The sequence below is a fragment of the Salvelinus sp. IW2-2015 genome, linkage group LG8 (assembly GCF_002910315.2).
Source record: "Salvelinus sp. IW2-2015 linkage group LG8, ASM291031v2, whole genome shotgun sequence".
Taxonomy (NCBI): Eukaryota; Metazoa; Chordata; class Actinopteri; order Salmoniformes; family Salmonidae; genus Salvelinus; species Salvelinus sp. IW2-2015.
This window is the reverse complement of record NC_036848.1, coordinates 16,989,842-17,006,990: the sequence shown is the minus strand read 5'-3', so window position 1 is coordinate 17,006,990 and position 17,149 is coordinate 16,989,842. Positions and strand designations below refer to the sequence as shown.

Genomic DNA, 17,149 nt, shown 5'->3' with positions numbered 1-17,149 from the left:
TTGAGAAAAAGGCAAAATCATGTAAGTCTAAGTCAAGACAATTATAGCTGCACTTCATTTTATGTGTCACAAGAGGGAACCAAATAGCCATACAGTAATGTTAGGTGCAAGGGTGTTTGAATAAACTTGATAATTTCACTTCCATGGTAAATAGGAGACATTAACTTAGATAAAAGCTATGATTTAATTGAAAAAGTCTAGATATTTTTGAAATTATTAAATATGTTTTATTTTTTCTCAAATATCATACAATCGGTGTATTGAGCTGTTAAAATAATTTACAACCCATATGAAAAAAGCCACTATATCACTATATCATAAAGTATCCTTAAAAGAATCAAAGACATATAAGTGAGAGTGTTCCAGCAGTGGAAAATAAACGTTGGGAAACATAAGACATTCAATATAGACTTGTCTTTTTCATTATCCTTAGAAACTCCTGCTCGTTGATCTCTCCATCTCCATCTCGGTCTGCTTCGTCAATCATTTCCTTTGAAAGATACATTGTTTTAACAGTAGGATTGCTGCACTGAATATGTTTAGGAGGTGAAACGGAAGATCAACAAGTTACAAGTTAGGATATAACATACCTGCAATTCCTCATCTGTCAGGTTTTCGCCTAGCTCCTTGGCAACTCTCTTTAGATTTTTGAAGGAGATTTTGCCAGTGCCGTCATCATCAAATAAGCGGAAAGCCTTCAGAATTTCTTCTTTTGAGTCTTTTTCACTCTAACAAAAAAAAAAGAATAAAAATCTAATGAAGTCTATCAAGATCATGTAGGGGAGACCAAGTCCAACCAAAGATCTGCAAAAGATTTCATCTCTTCTCGACAAAAAAAATACATACCATTTTCTGTGTCATCATACAGAGAAAGTCATTAAAATCAATGGTCCCAGAGCCCTCCTTGTCAATGTCTGCAATCATCTTCTTGATCTCTTCTTTCTTTGGTTCAAAGCCAAGGGCACGCATGGCAACCTGGAGCAGCAGAAATAAATGAATTGGTTATATTCAATAAAAGAAAGAAAAACATTTTCACAAAAAAATGAAGCATACTCTGAACCAGTAGATGGCATTATGGTGACTAGTTGAGTGTGCTGTTCATATTGGTATAGCCTACCTTGAGTTCCTTCACGTCAATTGTGCCCGACCCATCTGTATCAAACAAGTCAAAGGCCTCTCTGATCTCCTGCTTTTGTTCCTCTGTCAAGTCTGGTTTAGGACCTGCCTTTTTCCTCTGGTTGGAAGTGGTGTTGGGTTTTCTGTAGCCTGAAGCCTGTAACATAACAACAAGCCGACAGTTTAACTTTGTAAAGCTGAACATGAGACAAACATGAACTAGAATCACTATTACCTCCACAGTTCATTGTAGATGGCTGGCTGTTGTTATACCCTAGCTGTAGATTAGGTGCAGGTCCTGAAATTAGTCTAGTGGTAACTGGTCAGATTTAGCCAACACCTTTTATTCATAGCAGATTTAGCTTGATGCACTGTTTACAGCATTTATGAAGTGCATATACATTCCCATGAATAAAATACATGTTAGCTACCTATTTAGCTAAATGCCCTGTGGCTGGTCAAAATGTATGGATGGTTCGTTTTGGGCCCTGCTCAGTGAGATGTATTCTTCTTCCTAGCTAAAACTTAAGATAGTGCATGGAGCAGGGGGACATTTTTTATTTAACCTTTATTTAATTAGGCAAGTCAGTTAAGAACAAAATCTTATTTACAATGACGGCCTACACCGGCCAAACCCGGACGACGCTGGGCCAATTGTGCTCCGCCCTATGGGACTCCCAATCCTTGGGTGGGCCGCCTTAGCGTTTTTTCGGGTCGCCTAAATTCAAACTGTGTAAATATACAGTACCAGTCAAAAGTTTGGACACACCTACTCATTTTTCTTAATTTTTTATTATTTTCTACATTGTAGAATAATAGTGAAGACATCAAAACTATGAAATAACATATATGGAATCATGTAGTATTATGTAGTGTTAAACAAATCMAAATATATTTGAGATTTTTCAAAGTAGCCACCCTTTGCCTTGATGACAGCTTTGCCTACTCTTGGCATTCTCTCAACCAGCTTCACCTGGAATGCTTTTCCAACAGTCTTGGAGTTCGCACCTATGCTGAGCACTTGTTACCTGCTTTTCCCTCCCTCTGTGGTCCAACTTATCCCAAACCATCTCAATTAGGTTGAGGTCGGGTGATTGTGGAGGCCAGGTCATCTGATGCAGCCCTCCATCACTCTCCTTTCTCAAATAGCCCTTACACAGCCTAGGTCATTGTCCTGTTGAAAAACTAATGATAGTCCTACTAAGCGCAAACCAGATGGGATGTCTTCACTATTATTCTACAATGTAGAAAATAGTACATATGAAGAAAATCCCTGGAATGAGTAGGTGTGTCCAAACTTTTGACTGGTATTGTATATAATTAATTGTATACATTTTCGAGAGGGAAAAACGCTTTAAGTGTAAACCTATACAACTAAAACCAGATAACGTATGCAGAAAAGATAATGGACCTATATATCTTTTTATTATATAATCTTTGAGAACTAATAATTACCAAAAAAAAGCTTGACAGTCAGGGAGAATTACAAATTCCAAAACAATACATTTAGCAGTATTAATTTTTGTTATTATGTTTAAGCAAAAGAACACGGCATTATCCATGGCAGAATATGTCAAATTGCAGGAAATTTGCTTTAACAATGCAACACTGTCTCTCAGCTGCATGGCAAAATGTGTAGCATTTTTAAAAAAAAGCTCCATGGAGAAATTGGCTTTGAAATGCTACAATTTCTCTACAGAGCACCAAGATGGGGGGGCTCTAACACATTGCCACGCCCCCTACCACACCCACCACCTAAGCCCCTTTTTGATCCAGAAATTAACCTGGAAATATCAAGAAATKAATACCATGACCTAGCCCAAGTCAATGAAGCTAACACAATATAAGTCAACTTAGATACATAGAAAAGTTAAGCAAGCAGAAACATCGTAGCTGGGTCATTCCACCAATTAGGTGCCTTTTGAGTAGTGTAACTTTGTGAAAAAAACTTTCACCTAATTTTAACATTCTGTCACAAAGAGCACATGTTCAACTTAATAAAAAACATATTTCCCATCTCAGTAGGTTAAATTTAAAAAATACTATAGTAAGTGCCTATTAGTACCAATAAAGTAACAGGGTTGACTGTACATAACAGGGTTGACGGTTTCATCTTAAATCATCCATAAATCCCCTTGAGACAGGCGGAATGGAAGCTTGTTGTGTGAAACAAGGAGGGGGCAATAGCAGAGGTGCATAAAGAGACGGTCCCCCTGTACCTACAAGAGTTCCCCAATTGTACGTACATTGCTCTTCCGTTATCCTGTTTTTTTTTTTGTATGGTCATTAGCAAAGTATACATGATCCCAATTTTAGCTTCAAGACGCAGGCAATTTGAATACCGGAAAAATGATTGTGCTGATTTAATTGGAACATTGAACCATATCGTGCGCCATAGTTTTAAAACTCAGTGGATAGAGTTTAAAACAATTATGTATATCTGAATTCTGCAATCCTTATGCACGTCTGCCATTGAATGCAAGCTCACCCCCAAAATATTTGTGGAAACATTGACCAGATCAGTTTTCCACCATGAAACACCAGATTTTTATTTTTTTTTAACCAGTAGAACCACCTCACTGCTTTACACCCATGATTTGACTATTAGATGTTCAATGTTTCTCGAGGAAAAATATATTTAAAAGGGAATAGTTTCACCATATTAAAAAGGAGAGTTCAGTTCATGTAGCTGGGTTGACCTCAAAATGAGGGACAGGTAAAACAAATATACAATTAATCACATTATATAAATGAATAATAATCTTAAAAAATTACTCTGTCAAAGCAAAAATTACTTTAAAACGATGGTGTAACTTGGAGAAATGCTGGGGTTAAGAGTGTTAAAATCGTACTTGAAGTCAGAGGATGCACAGAGTGACATATCAAAAAGCTGAATTTTGGTACTTCTTTAGCAAGTCTTTCTTCAATCAGATGTATTGAATTTTCCATGTAGTCTACCATCATAATTAAAGGGCACTAAATTTAATATAGAATTCAATATGTGCACAATTTCTAAATAAAATATCAAAGCGACGCAAAAGGTACTCATTTCGTGGAACGACCCAGCTAAACCCTGTGAATGTGATCTTGAAAAGCTACAGCTATATTCCAGCTACGTCCGCTAGCTAGACAGATGAGTTTCTAGCTAACGTTAGTAACTATGCGAAAGTAGCTGTTTACTAAGATAGGTACTGTAGCTAGGTAACGAGCTAACGTTAGCTACCTTGAAATCCATCTAGCTAGCTCAACTGAAAAAAATATGAAACTGACTAGAAAGCTATAGACATTAGTTAGTAAAGCAGAGTTTACATACCATCTCGAAATATCAACCCTGCCACGAACAAAATAGATTTATTGCAACTTGAATTCAACAAGGTAAAGCTAGAACAGTATCAGGCGGCAGGTAAACAAAGGTTGCCTGAAACTACAGTAGGAGAGTATTTTAAATTACAATGGAACAGTCCAATAGAAAATGAGTAAATCTTCAAGAAAATACGGAATGGCTTGCCTTGACCAATAGTGGAGTACGTGGGTGGAACATAAGGGCTGGCCTGTTCGTATGGCTCTTTTCCTGTCTCCTAGCAACAAACGTGCAAACTGGCGTTTGTTTGCGCACGCGCTCACACATAACTGGAACAGAGCGTGAGCTACCCGGGACTGCTGCATACAAACAAGTTGTTAGAAAACATTTCATCGTTGTGTCGTGCAATTAGTTGTGATCTGCAAATTCATATCATCTTCCATTGAATGTAAGACATAAGACCCTCGATATTTATTGGAAAGGAGCATCAAGTTCATCACAGTGCAGTTTCACTACCCTGTGAAGTTCATCATCATTTATTTAATCTAGCCTAATAAACTGCATGCTTTCCCGAGTCATAGTGGGAAGACCAAACAATATCATCATGTGACTCAAAGTTCACTTTCATATGATGGTTATTATATCAATATTTGCACTTACAGGCATTTCCACCGACATTTCTTGCATAATTAATTTTAGACACAAAAAGATCCCACCTTGTCTAGCGTATTTTGTTTTCTCGACATTTGGAAAGTTTACCAACAAATTTACTGTTTCCATCAGGCCTGTCTTCAAATGTTTTTATCAGACATGTACTTTACTTGCATAAAAAGGTTGGATGGAAACCTGTTTTATGATACTAATTCTTGGTATACAGTCTGAACAAAACTGCAAAAACTTGAAAAGTTTCCTTACTAGCCAAAATATTTAATAAAATTACATTATCTGTATGATTGGTGCTTCAGCTGGTTGAATTAAGAGCCTAAATATCAATCAATCAATCAATCAATCAATTTTATTTTATATAGCCCTTCGTACATCAGCTAATATCTCGAAGTGCTGTACAGACACCCAGCCTAAAACCCCAAACAGCTAGTAATGCAGGTGTAGAAGCACGGTGGCTAGGAAAAACTCCCTAGAAAGGCCAAAACCTAGGAAGAAACCTAGAGAGGAACCAGGCTATGAGGGGTGGCCAGTCCTCTTCTGGCTGTGCCGGGTGGAGATTATAACAGAACTATGCCAAGATGTTCAAAAATGTTCATAAGTGACAAGCATGGTCAAATAATAATCAGGAATAAATCTCAGTTGGCTTTTCATAGCCGATCATTAAGAGTTGAAAACAGCAGGTCTGGGACAGGTAGGGGTTCCATAACCGCAGGCAGAACAGTTGAAACTGGAATAGCAGCAAGGCCAGGCGGACTGGGGACAGCAAGGAGTCACCACGGGCGGCAGTCCCGACGCATGGTCCTAGGGCCCAGGTCCTCCGAGAGAAAGAAAGAGAGAAGGAGAAAATTAGAGAGAGCCAAGATTTTCAAAATTTCCATAAATGACAAGCATGGTCAAATAATAATCAGGAATAAATCTCAGTTGGCTTTTCATAGCCGATCATTAAGAGTTGAAAACAGCAGGTCTGGGACAGGTAGGGGTTCCATAACCGCAGGCAGAACAGCTGAAACTGGAATAGCAGCAAGGCCAGGCGGACTGGGGACAGCAAGGAGTCACCACGGCCGGTAGTACCCTGTCTCTTATACACATCTAGATGTGTATAAGAGACAGGGCTGAGACAGGAGCGGTCAGGAGACACTGTGGCCCCATCCGAAGAAACCCCCGGACAGGGCCAAATAGGAAGGATATAACCCCACCCACTTTGCCAAAGCACAGCCCCCGCACCACTAGAGGGAAATCCTCAACCACCAACTTACAATCCTGAGACAAGGCCGAGTATAGCCCACAAAGGTCTCCACCACAGCACAAACCAAGGGGGGGCGCCAACAGCAAATCCACAGCAATGTACTTCCATCTTTTGCAAGTGCCAAACACATCTTGATTGCCACACACAGTGACCCGCGTTTTAAAGTCGGGTTTAATAACACTTTCCTGTGGATATTTTGTCTAAAATATTGACCAGTTGAAGGACCAACCCCACAGCCAATTGGCAGAGTAAGTAAAACAATTATTGTATTCAACATTCATGACAGACGAGATGTTTAGGGTTTTGTTTGGTGTCAATGTGTGTGACTGTGCTGTACACAATGGAACGCTTCGCCACATTCAGAACTAGCTAGCTACTAGACAACTACACTGCAGAACTAGCTACACCAAAGGTATTCATTGCTGTAGCTCTCACAGTATTTTGACAGAATTAATTATCCTTCTGGTAAATAGTTTGGACAGGTGTTCTACTTTCCCCCAGAATTACCCTAACATCAAAATCCAATCTTACTGGTATTACAGGAAATGGGAATTACAGTAATTAATCAGAGACTTCATAATGGACTGCAGCAGCTCACAGGTTTGGCGGCTGTCACACATTCCTTTTTGGGCCCCAATATATTTTTTTTTTAAGACGAGTCAACAGGGGAGTCGTCCTTGGTGTGCACATGTTTCCACATCAAGGAGCTCTTAAACCTGACCTGCTTCATAGGTCATCTGGCCAATGAGACAATCCAAGCTCACCAGAAGGTCTTCCACTCAGGCACAGGATGCCTGCTGTTTCTGGCTGGCGTCTGGAGCAAGGCTGCTCTCTGGATAGACCTGAAAATAGCTGTGCAGCAGCGCTCCCCATCCAACCTGGCAGAGCTTGAGAATATCTGCAGAGAAGAATGGGAGAAACTCCCCAAATACAGTGATATTTCTGTTTTTTTATTTTGAATGGATTTGCACAAGTTTAAATTTGCTTTGTCATTATGGGGTATTGTGTGTAGATTGATGAGGAAAAAATTATGTAATCTGATGTAATTCATTTTAGAACAAGGCTGTCACGTAATAAAATGTGTAAAAAGTCAAGGGGTCTGAATACTTTCCGAATCTACTGTATTTTGGGACGTCTGCAGGTCAAACAGTGTGTCAATTGAAGATGTTAGAGCGGTTGCTTCTTATAGTGGCACATCAGTATTTCAGGGTTCTCCATACACAGTGTTACAGAAACCTGTCGCGGTCCCTTCACCTTTGTCCAGTCATAGAATAGTGATAAGCTCTAGCCATGGGGCCTTCGACAACAAGAAACAAAGCAGAATACAACTCACTCATAGCAGACATTTTTGTGCAAATTATAAAGCTGATGAGAACACCACACTAGGGTTATTTTCACAAGTAGAGAATTCTAAAGGAGTTGATGTTCCTCACCTCGCTGAAGCTGTGAGTCATGGATGTGTGGATGCAATGAGCTTTGTGGTTGAGGCCAGCAGGATAGTCAAAGAACAATGGGAGTGGTGACAGCTGTAGAACATTTTATGTAAAAAAGCTGGTAACATGCACTCTAGCGGGCTTGTCAGAGGACCATTCATGTGTTTTACCAGGTTGCGTTAATCTTAATAAAAATAAAAAAAACATTTATTTAACTAGGCAAGTCAGTTAAAAACAAATTCTTATTTACAATGACGGCCCTAACACGGACAGCGCTGGGCCAATTGTGCTCCACTCTATGGGACTCCCAATCACAGCCAGTTGTGATACAGCCTGGAATCAAACCAGGGTCTGTAGTGACACCTCTAGCATTGAGATGCAGTGCCTTAGACCGCTGCGCCACTTGGGAGCCCTGTTCTACTTTCTGCAGAGCAGTCTTCCCTTGTTCATCACATGAAAGAGCAGAGGTGGCAAGTTGTTCTCATTTATAGAGATCTCTGTGAAAAATACCACCATCTTGGTTTCAATAATAAAACTGACATCAGCCATAAGACTGACAAGTTGGACTTGAACAGTCTCAGCAAAGAAGATGATTGGCAAAACAAAGTTTTAACAACTCTGTTGAAAAACAATGTGAATCTAGTTTTGGTCAATGGTGAGGCAAGTGAAAGACTAACCCAGCGCTGCTTAAGACACTATACTTGTGGAGACAAAATGGCGCCGTAGAGAGAACACTGTTTCAGCGAGCTCCCGTGGCATTCGTAAATTTATATTTTTACATTAATCTCCTAGCTTGAAAAAAGTGGTAGAATTGGCTAAATAAGTTATCCTACAATGAGTCTTGACGGATATTTCTCAAAAATCTCTGACAACATGCCCAACAGAACTACTAAGAACTCGACCAAAACCACCATCCCTGTAGATGTGCAGGAGGAGCTAGCTAACGTTAGCGAAGCTAACACCATTGCGGATCCAGGCACAATGGACCTGGTGATTCAAAAGATGACGGATAACATTACTAAAGTGATCAATGTTAAGATAAGAACGGTCTTGGAAGCAATAGCAGGCAATTCAGCTGAACTACAGAGGGTTGTCAAAGGTGTTGATGAGGCGGAAGGAAGAATTGCTACAGTGGAAACTTCAACTACATCTATGGACACTAAGTTAAAAGCACTTGAGAAACAGGTGCGTGAAATGGCGGAGCACATTGACGACTTGGATAATCGAGGACGCAGACGCAATATTCGTGTTGTGGGACTCCCGGAAAATTCTGAAGGGACAGGTTCAGTCATTTTTTTTTAGGAATGGATCCCTGACTACCTACAAATGGACACTAAGGCTGGTCGTGTGAAGCTGGACAGAGCCCATCGCTCTCAAGCACCGATACCCGGTCCCAACCAGCACCCACAGCCAGTGGTTATAAAGTTCCACAACTTCACCGACAAGCAGCGTGTCATGGATGCGGCTAGAAACATCGGTTCAACGATAAGGTCCAAAGGTCTCCTTCTTCAATGATCATTCCACAGCGGTTGTGCGAAGACGCAAAGGGTTTGATGAGGCGAAGGTGTAACGGATGTGAAATGGCTAGCTAGTTAGCGGGTACGCGCTACTAGCATTTCAATCAGTTACGTCACTTGCTCTGAGACTTAAGTAGGGTTGCCTTGCTCTGCAAGGGCCGCGGCTTTTGTGGAGCGATGGGTAACGACGCTTCGTGGGCGACTGTTGTTGATGTGTGCAGAGGGTCCCTGGTTCGCGCCGGGCGAGGGGACGTACTAAAGTTATACTGTTACAAAGGCTCGACTCAAGAGAATGAAGATGGACTACGCACTGCTGTACCCGGCCACATTGAAGATTATGGTCAACAGATCGCCTAARAAACTCTACACACCTGAAGAGGCTGCTGCGTTTATTGACTCTCTGGGTAAATAACTTTAAGCTGCACCTCTGCAGCATTGGATAACTTCTTTTAATTTGAATCTGATCATGAAACAGTGGTGTGAGTTCTCACGTACTCCGGTTCAGTAATATTCGTATCTTTATTATTTTTCTTGCTAAAGTAACTGCTGCTGTAGCTCAGGCTGAGATATGTGTGAATCTATATTGGTGCCCAGGCTTGGTTTTAGGTGGAAGAGCCTCAATCTTCTATTGATTTTCATTTCCATATATATAAAGGATGAGGCTATTGAGTGGCATTACGGACTTAAGAGTCTACATTGGAATGTTGAAATCCCCTGCATGTTAGTTAGTGGGAAAACCCCCTTTTGGATCTTTACATGTTTAATTTTTGGGTTTAGTATAGAGAGTTCAGGATTCATATYGTTTGTTTATGCTCGGTGAGATAGAAGAGAGTTCAACACATGGAAAAAGGTACCACCCCACTTTTACAATAAGATTCAGTCTGGATATTGAATGGTCAAAGTGCAATGGCAGGTAACAGACTGCGTGTATGTACATGGAACATTAGAGGGAGCCATAACCCCATTAAAAGGAAGAAGGCACTGTCTTTTTTGGAAAAATAAAATATTGGTATTGCCCTGTTGCAAGAAACTCATTTGGATGCTAAGGAGCATCTGAAATTACAACAAGGGGGGTTTGGTCAAGTGTTTTTCTCATCATCTACATCCAGAAGTAGAGGTGTAGCAATTCTTGTGAAAAAGAACTTACCACTTAAGGTCTTGAATTGTGTGAAAGATACATTTGGTCGCTTTGTTATAATTAATGGTACTTTACAAGGGCAGAACATTTCCATAATGAATATTTACTTCCCCCCTGGCCACCCCCCTGATTTCCTCACTAAGGTATTTCTAGACTTTTCAGAATTAAACTCAGACACTGCAGTGGTTGGAGGAGATTTTAATTGTTTGTTGAACCCCCTTATTGATAAGTTTCCCAGCGGTATAGCTTCACTCGCTCCTCGAGCTAAGTCACTTAAAGCTATTTGTGATGATCTGGGGTATGCTGATATTTGGAGAACTTTTCATCCCTCTAACAGAGAGTTCACTTTTTTCTCTGCACCTCATGGATGTCAGACTAGAATAGATTACTTTTTTATGCCCAGGACGTCTTTGCAGTCTGTTTTATCCGCTAGGATAGGAAGCATAGTCATATCTGATCATGCAGAGGTGATCCTGGACATAAAACTCAACGGGGCATTCAATCTGTCAAGACATTGGAGGTTGAATACAACCATCCTTAAAGACCATACATTCACATCATATTTTATTACAGAGTTTAAAGCATTTTTCTCTATTAACTCTCAATCAACAGATAACCCCTCGCTCCTTTGGGAAACCTGTAAAGCGTAGGCCAGGGGTCTGATTATGTCATACACAGCCACTAAGAGGCGGAAAAAGCGTGAAAAGCAAAAAACGTTAGAGGGTGAATTAGGAACTAAAGAGAAGGACTATATTAAAACTCCCACTCCTGCCCTATTAAAGGAAATATCAGTCCTTAGATCAACGTTGGACTCTCCTAACACAGGACGCTGAAAATAAAATTAGATTTGTCAGGCAAAAGCTATATGAACATGGCGATAAGCCAGGAAAGTACTTGGCGTACCTAGCTAAAAAGAGAGCTGACTCACAGTCAATTGCTACTATTACTGATTCTGATGGCAATCATTTATATGAAAATAAATTGATAAATGACTCATTTAAGAAATTTTATGCAAATCTTTATGCCTCAGAACTGCCAAATGATGCACCCAAATTAATGGAGAACTTATTTTCTAAGATTGAGCTCCCTACTATCTCCGAAGAACAGAGGTCTCTCCTTAATGCCCCTATTACCGAGGAAGAGATAATGTTCGCAATTAAGAATCTGCAAAATGGTAAGGCCCCAGGACCAGACGGGTTTTGTAGTGAGTTCTATAAAGAGTTCCATGGCCTGATCCTTGAGCCATTGCGTGATATGTTTAACCACTCATTTTCAAATGACCAGCTCCCTCAAACGTTGAGAGAAGCCAACATATCACTTATTCTCAAAAAGGGAAAAGGTCCAGAGTCTTGTTCCTCGTACAGACCAATTTCCCTTCTGAATGTGGATAGAAAATTGCTTTCTAAAATTCTAGCCACAAGATTAGAGGACTCACTTCCACTAATTGTGAAAGGAGACCAAACTGGCTTCATTAAGGGCCGTAAGTCATGCAACAATGTCAGGCGGCTTCTTATTGTAATTCAAGCCTACCAACAAAGTGCTATGGATGGTCTTGTGCTCTCCCTAGATGCTGAGAAAGCATTTGATCGTGTGGAGTGGTCTTACCTATTCTTTGCTCTAAATAAATTTRGTCTAGGGGACAACTTTATAAAATGGGTGAAAGTTTTATATGATGATCCTCAGGCTGCTGTCCTTACTAATGGGCTATGGTCAAATAGCTTCTCTATATACAGAGGTACCAGACAGGGCTGTCTTTTGTCCCCTCTCCTATTTGCACTCGTTATGGAACCACTGGCCGAGGCCATCAGGTTAACGCCTGCTATATAGGGGCTGCTCATTGGTGATGTTCACCATAAAATAAGCTTGTATGCTGATGATGTCCTGATATTCATCTCTAGTCCCGAGACTTCAATTACATCTCTTATTAATATTATTGAATTATTCAGCGAATTCTCAGGCTACAAGATTAACTTAACTAAATCAGAGGCTATGCCACTTGGTAACCTTCACTCTGTACCTAATACTTCTCCCCCTTCCCTTTTAAATGGTCTCCCTCAGGTTTTACGTATCTGGGTATATTTGTAACTCCTAAATTCCAGAAAATGTACAAAGCCAATTTTGTTCCCTTGTTTGATACAATAARACAGGATCTGGAGCGCTGGAACTCTCCCGATTTCTTGGTTGGGTAGAATATCCCTCTTGAAAATGAACATTTTACCTAGACTACTTTACCCAATCCAAATGATCCCAGTATTACTCCAATAAGGTAATAAAGGATGTAAATGGATGGCTAAGTTCCTTTATATGGAGTAAACTCAAGCCAAGTTCTATGGGTGGCTTGGATCTGCCCAATATCAGGTTCTATCAGTGGTGTGCCCACCTATGTTATATTTCTGACTGGATCACAAACGATGACTCCTCTATTTGGTTAGACATTGTGACTTCTCTTTCAAAATACCCCTTACAGGATCTTTTGTTTTTCAGAAGTTTCAAGTCTGTGGAAGATCACTGCAATAATCCTATTACACTTAACACACTCAAAGTATGGAGGTCAGTTCAACGCTTCCTGGGAAGGTCCAAACTAACGCTCTTACCCCAATTCTTAACAACCCAGATTTTGGTCCAGGATTGCTGGATGCTGGCTTTAACTTTTGGCTTAATAAGGGCATACGCAGACTAAATGACTTATTTGCTGATAAGATTTTATTGTCATTTGAGCAGATGGTCGAGAAATATYGACTCCCAAAGCAGGACTTTTTCCGCTTCCTACAAGTAAGACATTATATTCTGAAGAGCACCGCCTTAATTGGTAACCCTGATATGTCTGTCATTGAAATAATGTTTTTTTTCCCACAAAGGAAAATGTCTGTAAGTCTGTTTTATGATGCTTTAAGGTCCTTTTCTGCTGTCGACACACAGAGGGTGAAACAAGTGTGGGAGAAATAATTGTCTGTTACTATTGACGAAGAGATGTGGGAGGACATTTGGAGATATGCAAAAACAATATCTATATGTAATCGTACTAGAGCAATCCAATTAAGAATAATACACAGATTGCATATATCCCCAAATCGCACACATGCTTTTAGCCCCTCTTCCTCTTCTCCTCAGTGTCTTAAATGTAAAACTGATACAGGCACCCTAACACATTGTTTATGGTCATGTACCAAAATACAAAGATACTGGTCTGGTGTTCTGCTAGAAATTGAAAAGATCCTAGGGGTTGATCTAGAATTGGACCCAGTTCCTTTACTGTTGGGTCTCCCTAGTAGGCATGTTACTTCTGTGGGTAAGAGGAGGCTTTACAACATCCTTACCTTCGCAGTGAGGAAAAACATCCTTTTACAGTGGATTAGTGATAAGGTTCCTTCTATTAAAGATTGGCATAAGATACTATTTGAATGGGTGCCTCTGGAATATCTGACATGTACATTGCATTCTAAAACAGATCAGTTCTACAAAGGATGGGAACCTTATCTAAATTACATAGAACCTGAGGTATCAGCTATTATGCTGCAAGGATTCTCTTAGAATGGTGGTGATCTATGTATTTCAGAATTACACTGTACGTTCCATGTGTGGAACCTAACTTCTTGGTTTAAACTGAGCTTTTTTGGTTTAATTTCTGTTTGTAAGTTTGTTTAAAATGTATGTATTGAGAGACGCAATGATGGGGATGGGGTGAGAGAAGCGCCGAGCGGGGAGAGTCAAATGGTGTACGTATGTATGTGTGTATGTATATATATATACGCAGGTATGTGTAAGTGAGTGCTGTTTTTTTTGTTGCTTGTCTCTGTTGTTGTATCTCTTAATATGGGTGAAAATTGTGAAATTCCAGTAAAAATACTGTTACAAAAAAAAAAGACACTATACTTGTGGTTGACAGGGTGAAGCCCGCCATTTTGGAGGACTTTGCAGAAACAACAAGAGCTGTCCTGTCACCTATGCACACAACTGAGTAAGCACTGCGTCGGCACCGGAGTAAAAGTCTCCATGTGAAGAGACTGCAGGGGCAACGGAAGGAGAGCATCAATGGCTATGAACATTTTTTGCTGATTGCATTGTGCTGGTCACAGGTGACAAGCTCTTTGCACGGCAAGCTGCAGGCCTTGGACTGGTTCTGGGGCTGTGCATATCGTCTATACACCAACAATGAAAGACAGGTATCTGCTCCCCGGTGCTGGAACAACTGAATTTCTTTGCGTCCATCACCTTCAAAAGCAATTTTTGTGTAAAAATGTTATTTCACCTTTATTTAACCAGGTAGGCTAGTTGAAAAAGTTCTCTTTGCAACTGCGACCTGGCCAAGATAAAGCATAGCAATTCGACACATACAACAACACAGAGTATCACATGGATAAACAAAACATACAGTCAATAATACAGTAGAAAAATAAGTCTATATACAATGTGAGCAAATGAGGTGAGATAAGGGAGGTAAAGGCAAAAAAAAAGGCCATAGTGGCGAGGTAAATAATATATAGCAAGTAAAACACTGGAATGGTAGATTTGCAGTGGAAAGAATGTGCAAAGTAGAAAATAGAAAATAATGGGGTGCAAAGGAGCAAATAAATACAGTAGGGGAAGAGGTAGTTGTTTGGGCTAAATTATAGATGGGCTATGTACAGGTGCTGTAATCTGTGAGCTGCTCTGACAGCTGGTGCTTAAAGCTAGTGAGGGAGATAAGTGTTTCCAGCTTCAGAATTTTTGCAGTTCGTTCCAGTCATTGGCAGCAGAGAACTGGAAGGAAAGATGACCAAAGGAGGAATTGGCTTTGGGGGTGACCAGTGAGATATACTGCTGGAGCGGGTGCTACGAGTGGGTGCTGCTATGGTGACCAGTTGAGCTGAGATAAGGCGGGGCTTTACCTAGCAGAGACTTGTAGATACCTGTAGCCAGTGGGTTTGGCGACGATATGAAGCGAGTGCCAACTATCGAGAGCGTACAGGTCGCAATGGTGGGTAGTGTATGGGGCTTTGGTGACAAACGGATGGACTGTGTAGACTGCATCCAGTTTGTTGAGTAGAGTGTTGGAGGCTATTTATAGATGACATCCCCGAAGTCGGGATCGGTAGGATGGTCATTTTACGAGGGTATGTTTGGCAGCATGAGTGGAGGATGCTTGTTGCGATATAGAAAGCCGATTCTAGATTTAATTTTGGATTGGAGATGCTTAATGTGAGTCTGGAAGGAGAGTTTACAGTCTAACCAGACACCTAGGTTTTGTAGTTGTCCACGTATTCTAAGTCAGAGCCGTCCAGAGTAGTGATGCTGGATGGGCGAGCAGGTGTGGGCAGTGATCGGTTGAATAGCATGCATTTAGTTTTACTTGCGTTTAAGAGCAGTTGGAGTCCACGGAAGGAGAGTTGTATGGCATTGAAGCTCGACTGGAGGTTAGTTAACACAGTGTCAAAGAGGGGCCAGAAGTATACAGAATGGTGTTGTTTGCGTAGAGGTGTATCAGAGAATCACCAGCAGCAAGAGCAACATCATTGATGTATACAGAGAAGAGAGTCGGCCCGAGGATTGAAACTGTGGCACCCCATAGAGACTGCCAGAGGTCGGACAACAGGCCCTCCGATTTGACACCCTGAACGCTATCAGAGAAGTAGTTGGTAAACCAGGCGAGGCATCATTTGAGAAACCAAGGCTGTCGAGTCTGCTAAAAGAATGTGGTGATTGACAGAGTCGAAAGCCTTGGCCAGGTCGATGAATACGGCTGCGCAGTAATGTCTCTATCGATGGCGGTTATGATGTCGTTTAGGACCTTGAGCGTGGCTGAGGTGCACCCATGACCAGCTCTGAAACCAGATTGCATAGCGGAGAAGGTACGGTGGGATTCGAAATGGCGGTAATCTGTTTGATAACTTTGGCTTTCAAAGACCTTAGAAAGACAGGGTGGATAGATATAGGTCTGTAGCAGTTTGGGTCTAGATGTCACCCCCTTTGAAGAGGAGGATGACCGCGGCAGCTTCCAATCTTTGGGAATCTCAGACGATACGAAAGAGAGGTTGAACAGGCTACTAATAGGGGTTGCAACAATTTCGGCAGATCATTTTAGAGAGGGTCCAGATTGTCTAGCCCGGCTGATTTGTAGGGGTCCAGATTTTGCAGCTCTTTCAGAACATCAGCTATCTGGATTTGGGTGAAGGAGAAATGGTGGGGGCTTTGGCGGGTTGCTGTGGAGGGTGCCGGGGTGCCATTGGAGATATTGGTGAGTTAAACAACAGGAAAAGATGGAGCCTCTGTCCCACAAGATTAACAAGGAAGAGCAGGAAACCCATACAGGGCTGATGTGCTTGAACTCATGGCGCTTGGACTACAATCAATTAGCAGCTGAAAGATTTGAGTGAAGGATCATCTCTAGATGCTAATTTCTCAAGACTGCTATTGAGAGATGACACCGAGGATGGGTTGATGTCCCAAGATATGAAGCACAGTGCTGGGAAAGTCTATGACAATGTGACGTTGAYGTTGGAAGCATGGAGGAAAGCCCTGGATTTTGTCTTCCTTGTGTTGCAGACAGACAGAGATCATTACTGGTATAGATCCTAAACAAGTGGAAGGGCAATCGAATGTTATGGCGATATGATGGTTTTTAATTGAACACAGTTTTGTGTACTATAATTTTTTTWATATTGAAAATAGTGTGATGTAATGCATATATAATGTTTTATTCTTTGAATCCAAATATGCTGAAAAATTAATAAACTGTTGCGATTTCAGAGATTA

At 40.9% G+C, this 17,149-nt stretch overlaps 2 protein-coding genes across 2 annotated transcripts; one reads left to right on the top strand and one right to left on the bottom strand.

Moving 5' to 3' along the window:
* Positions 1 to 202: 202 nt before the first annotated feature.
* On the bottom strand, positions 203 to 4,617 carry LOC111967554 (uncharacterized). The gene is made up of 5 exons (XM_023992652.2): positions 4,430 to 4,617; positions 1,118 to 1,273; positions 847 to 975; positions 591 to 728; positions 203 to 490 (listed from the first exon to the last, which is right to left on the bottom strand). Exons 1-5 carry the CDS (start codon positions 4,430 to 4,432, stop codon positions 401 to 403), a joined length of 516 nt encoding a protein of 171 aa, XP_023848420.1. The 5' UTR covers positions 4,433 to 4,617; the 3' UTR covers positions 203 to 400.
* A 2,248-nt stretch (positions 4,618 to 6,865) lies between these two features.
* Positions 6,866 to 16,972, top strand: LOC111968186 (uncharacterized). The gene is given in 4 exon segments (XM_070444634.1): positions 6,866 to 7,279; positions 14,494 to 14,562; positions 14,564 to 14,637; positions 16,801 to 16,972. Coding segments are annotated over 4 exon segments (720 nt in total). The 5' UTR covers positions 6,866 to 6,874.
* Positions 16,973 to 17,149: the final 177 nt, after the last annotated feature.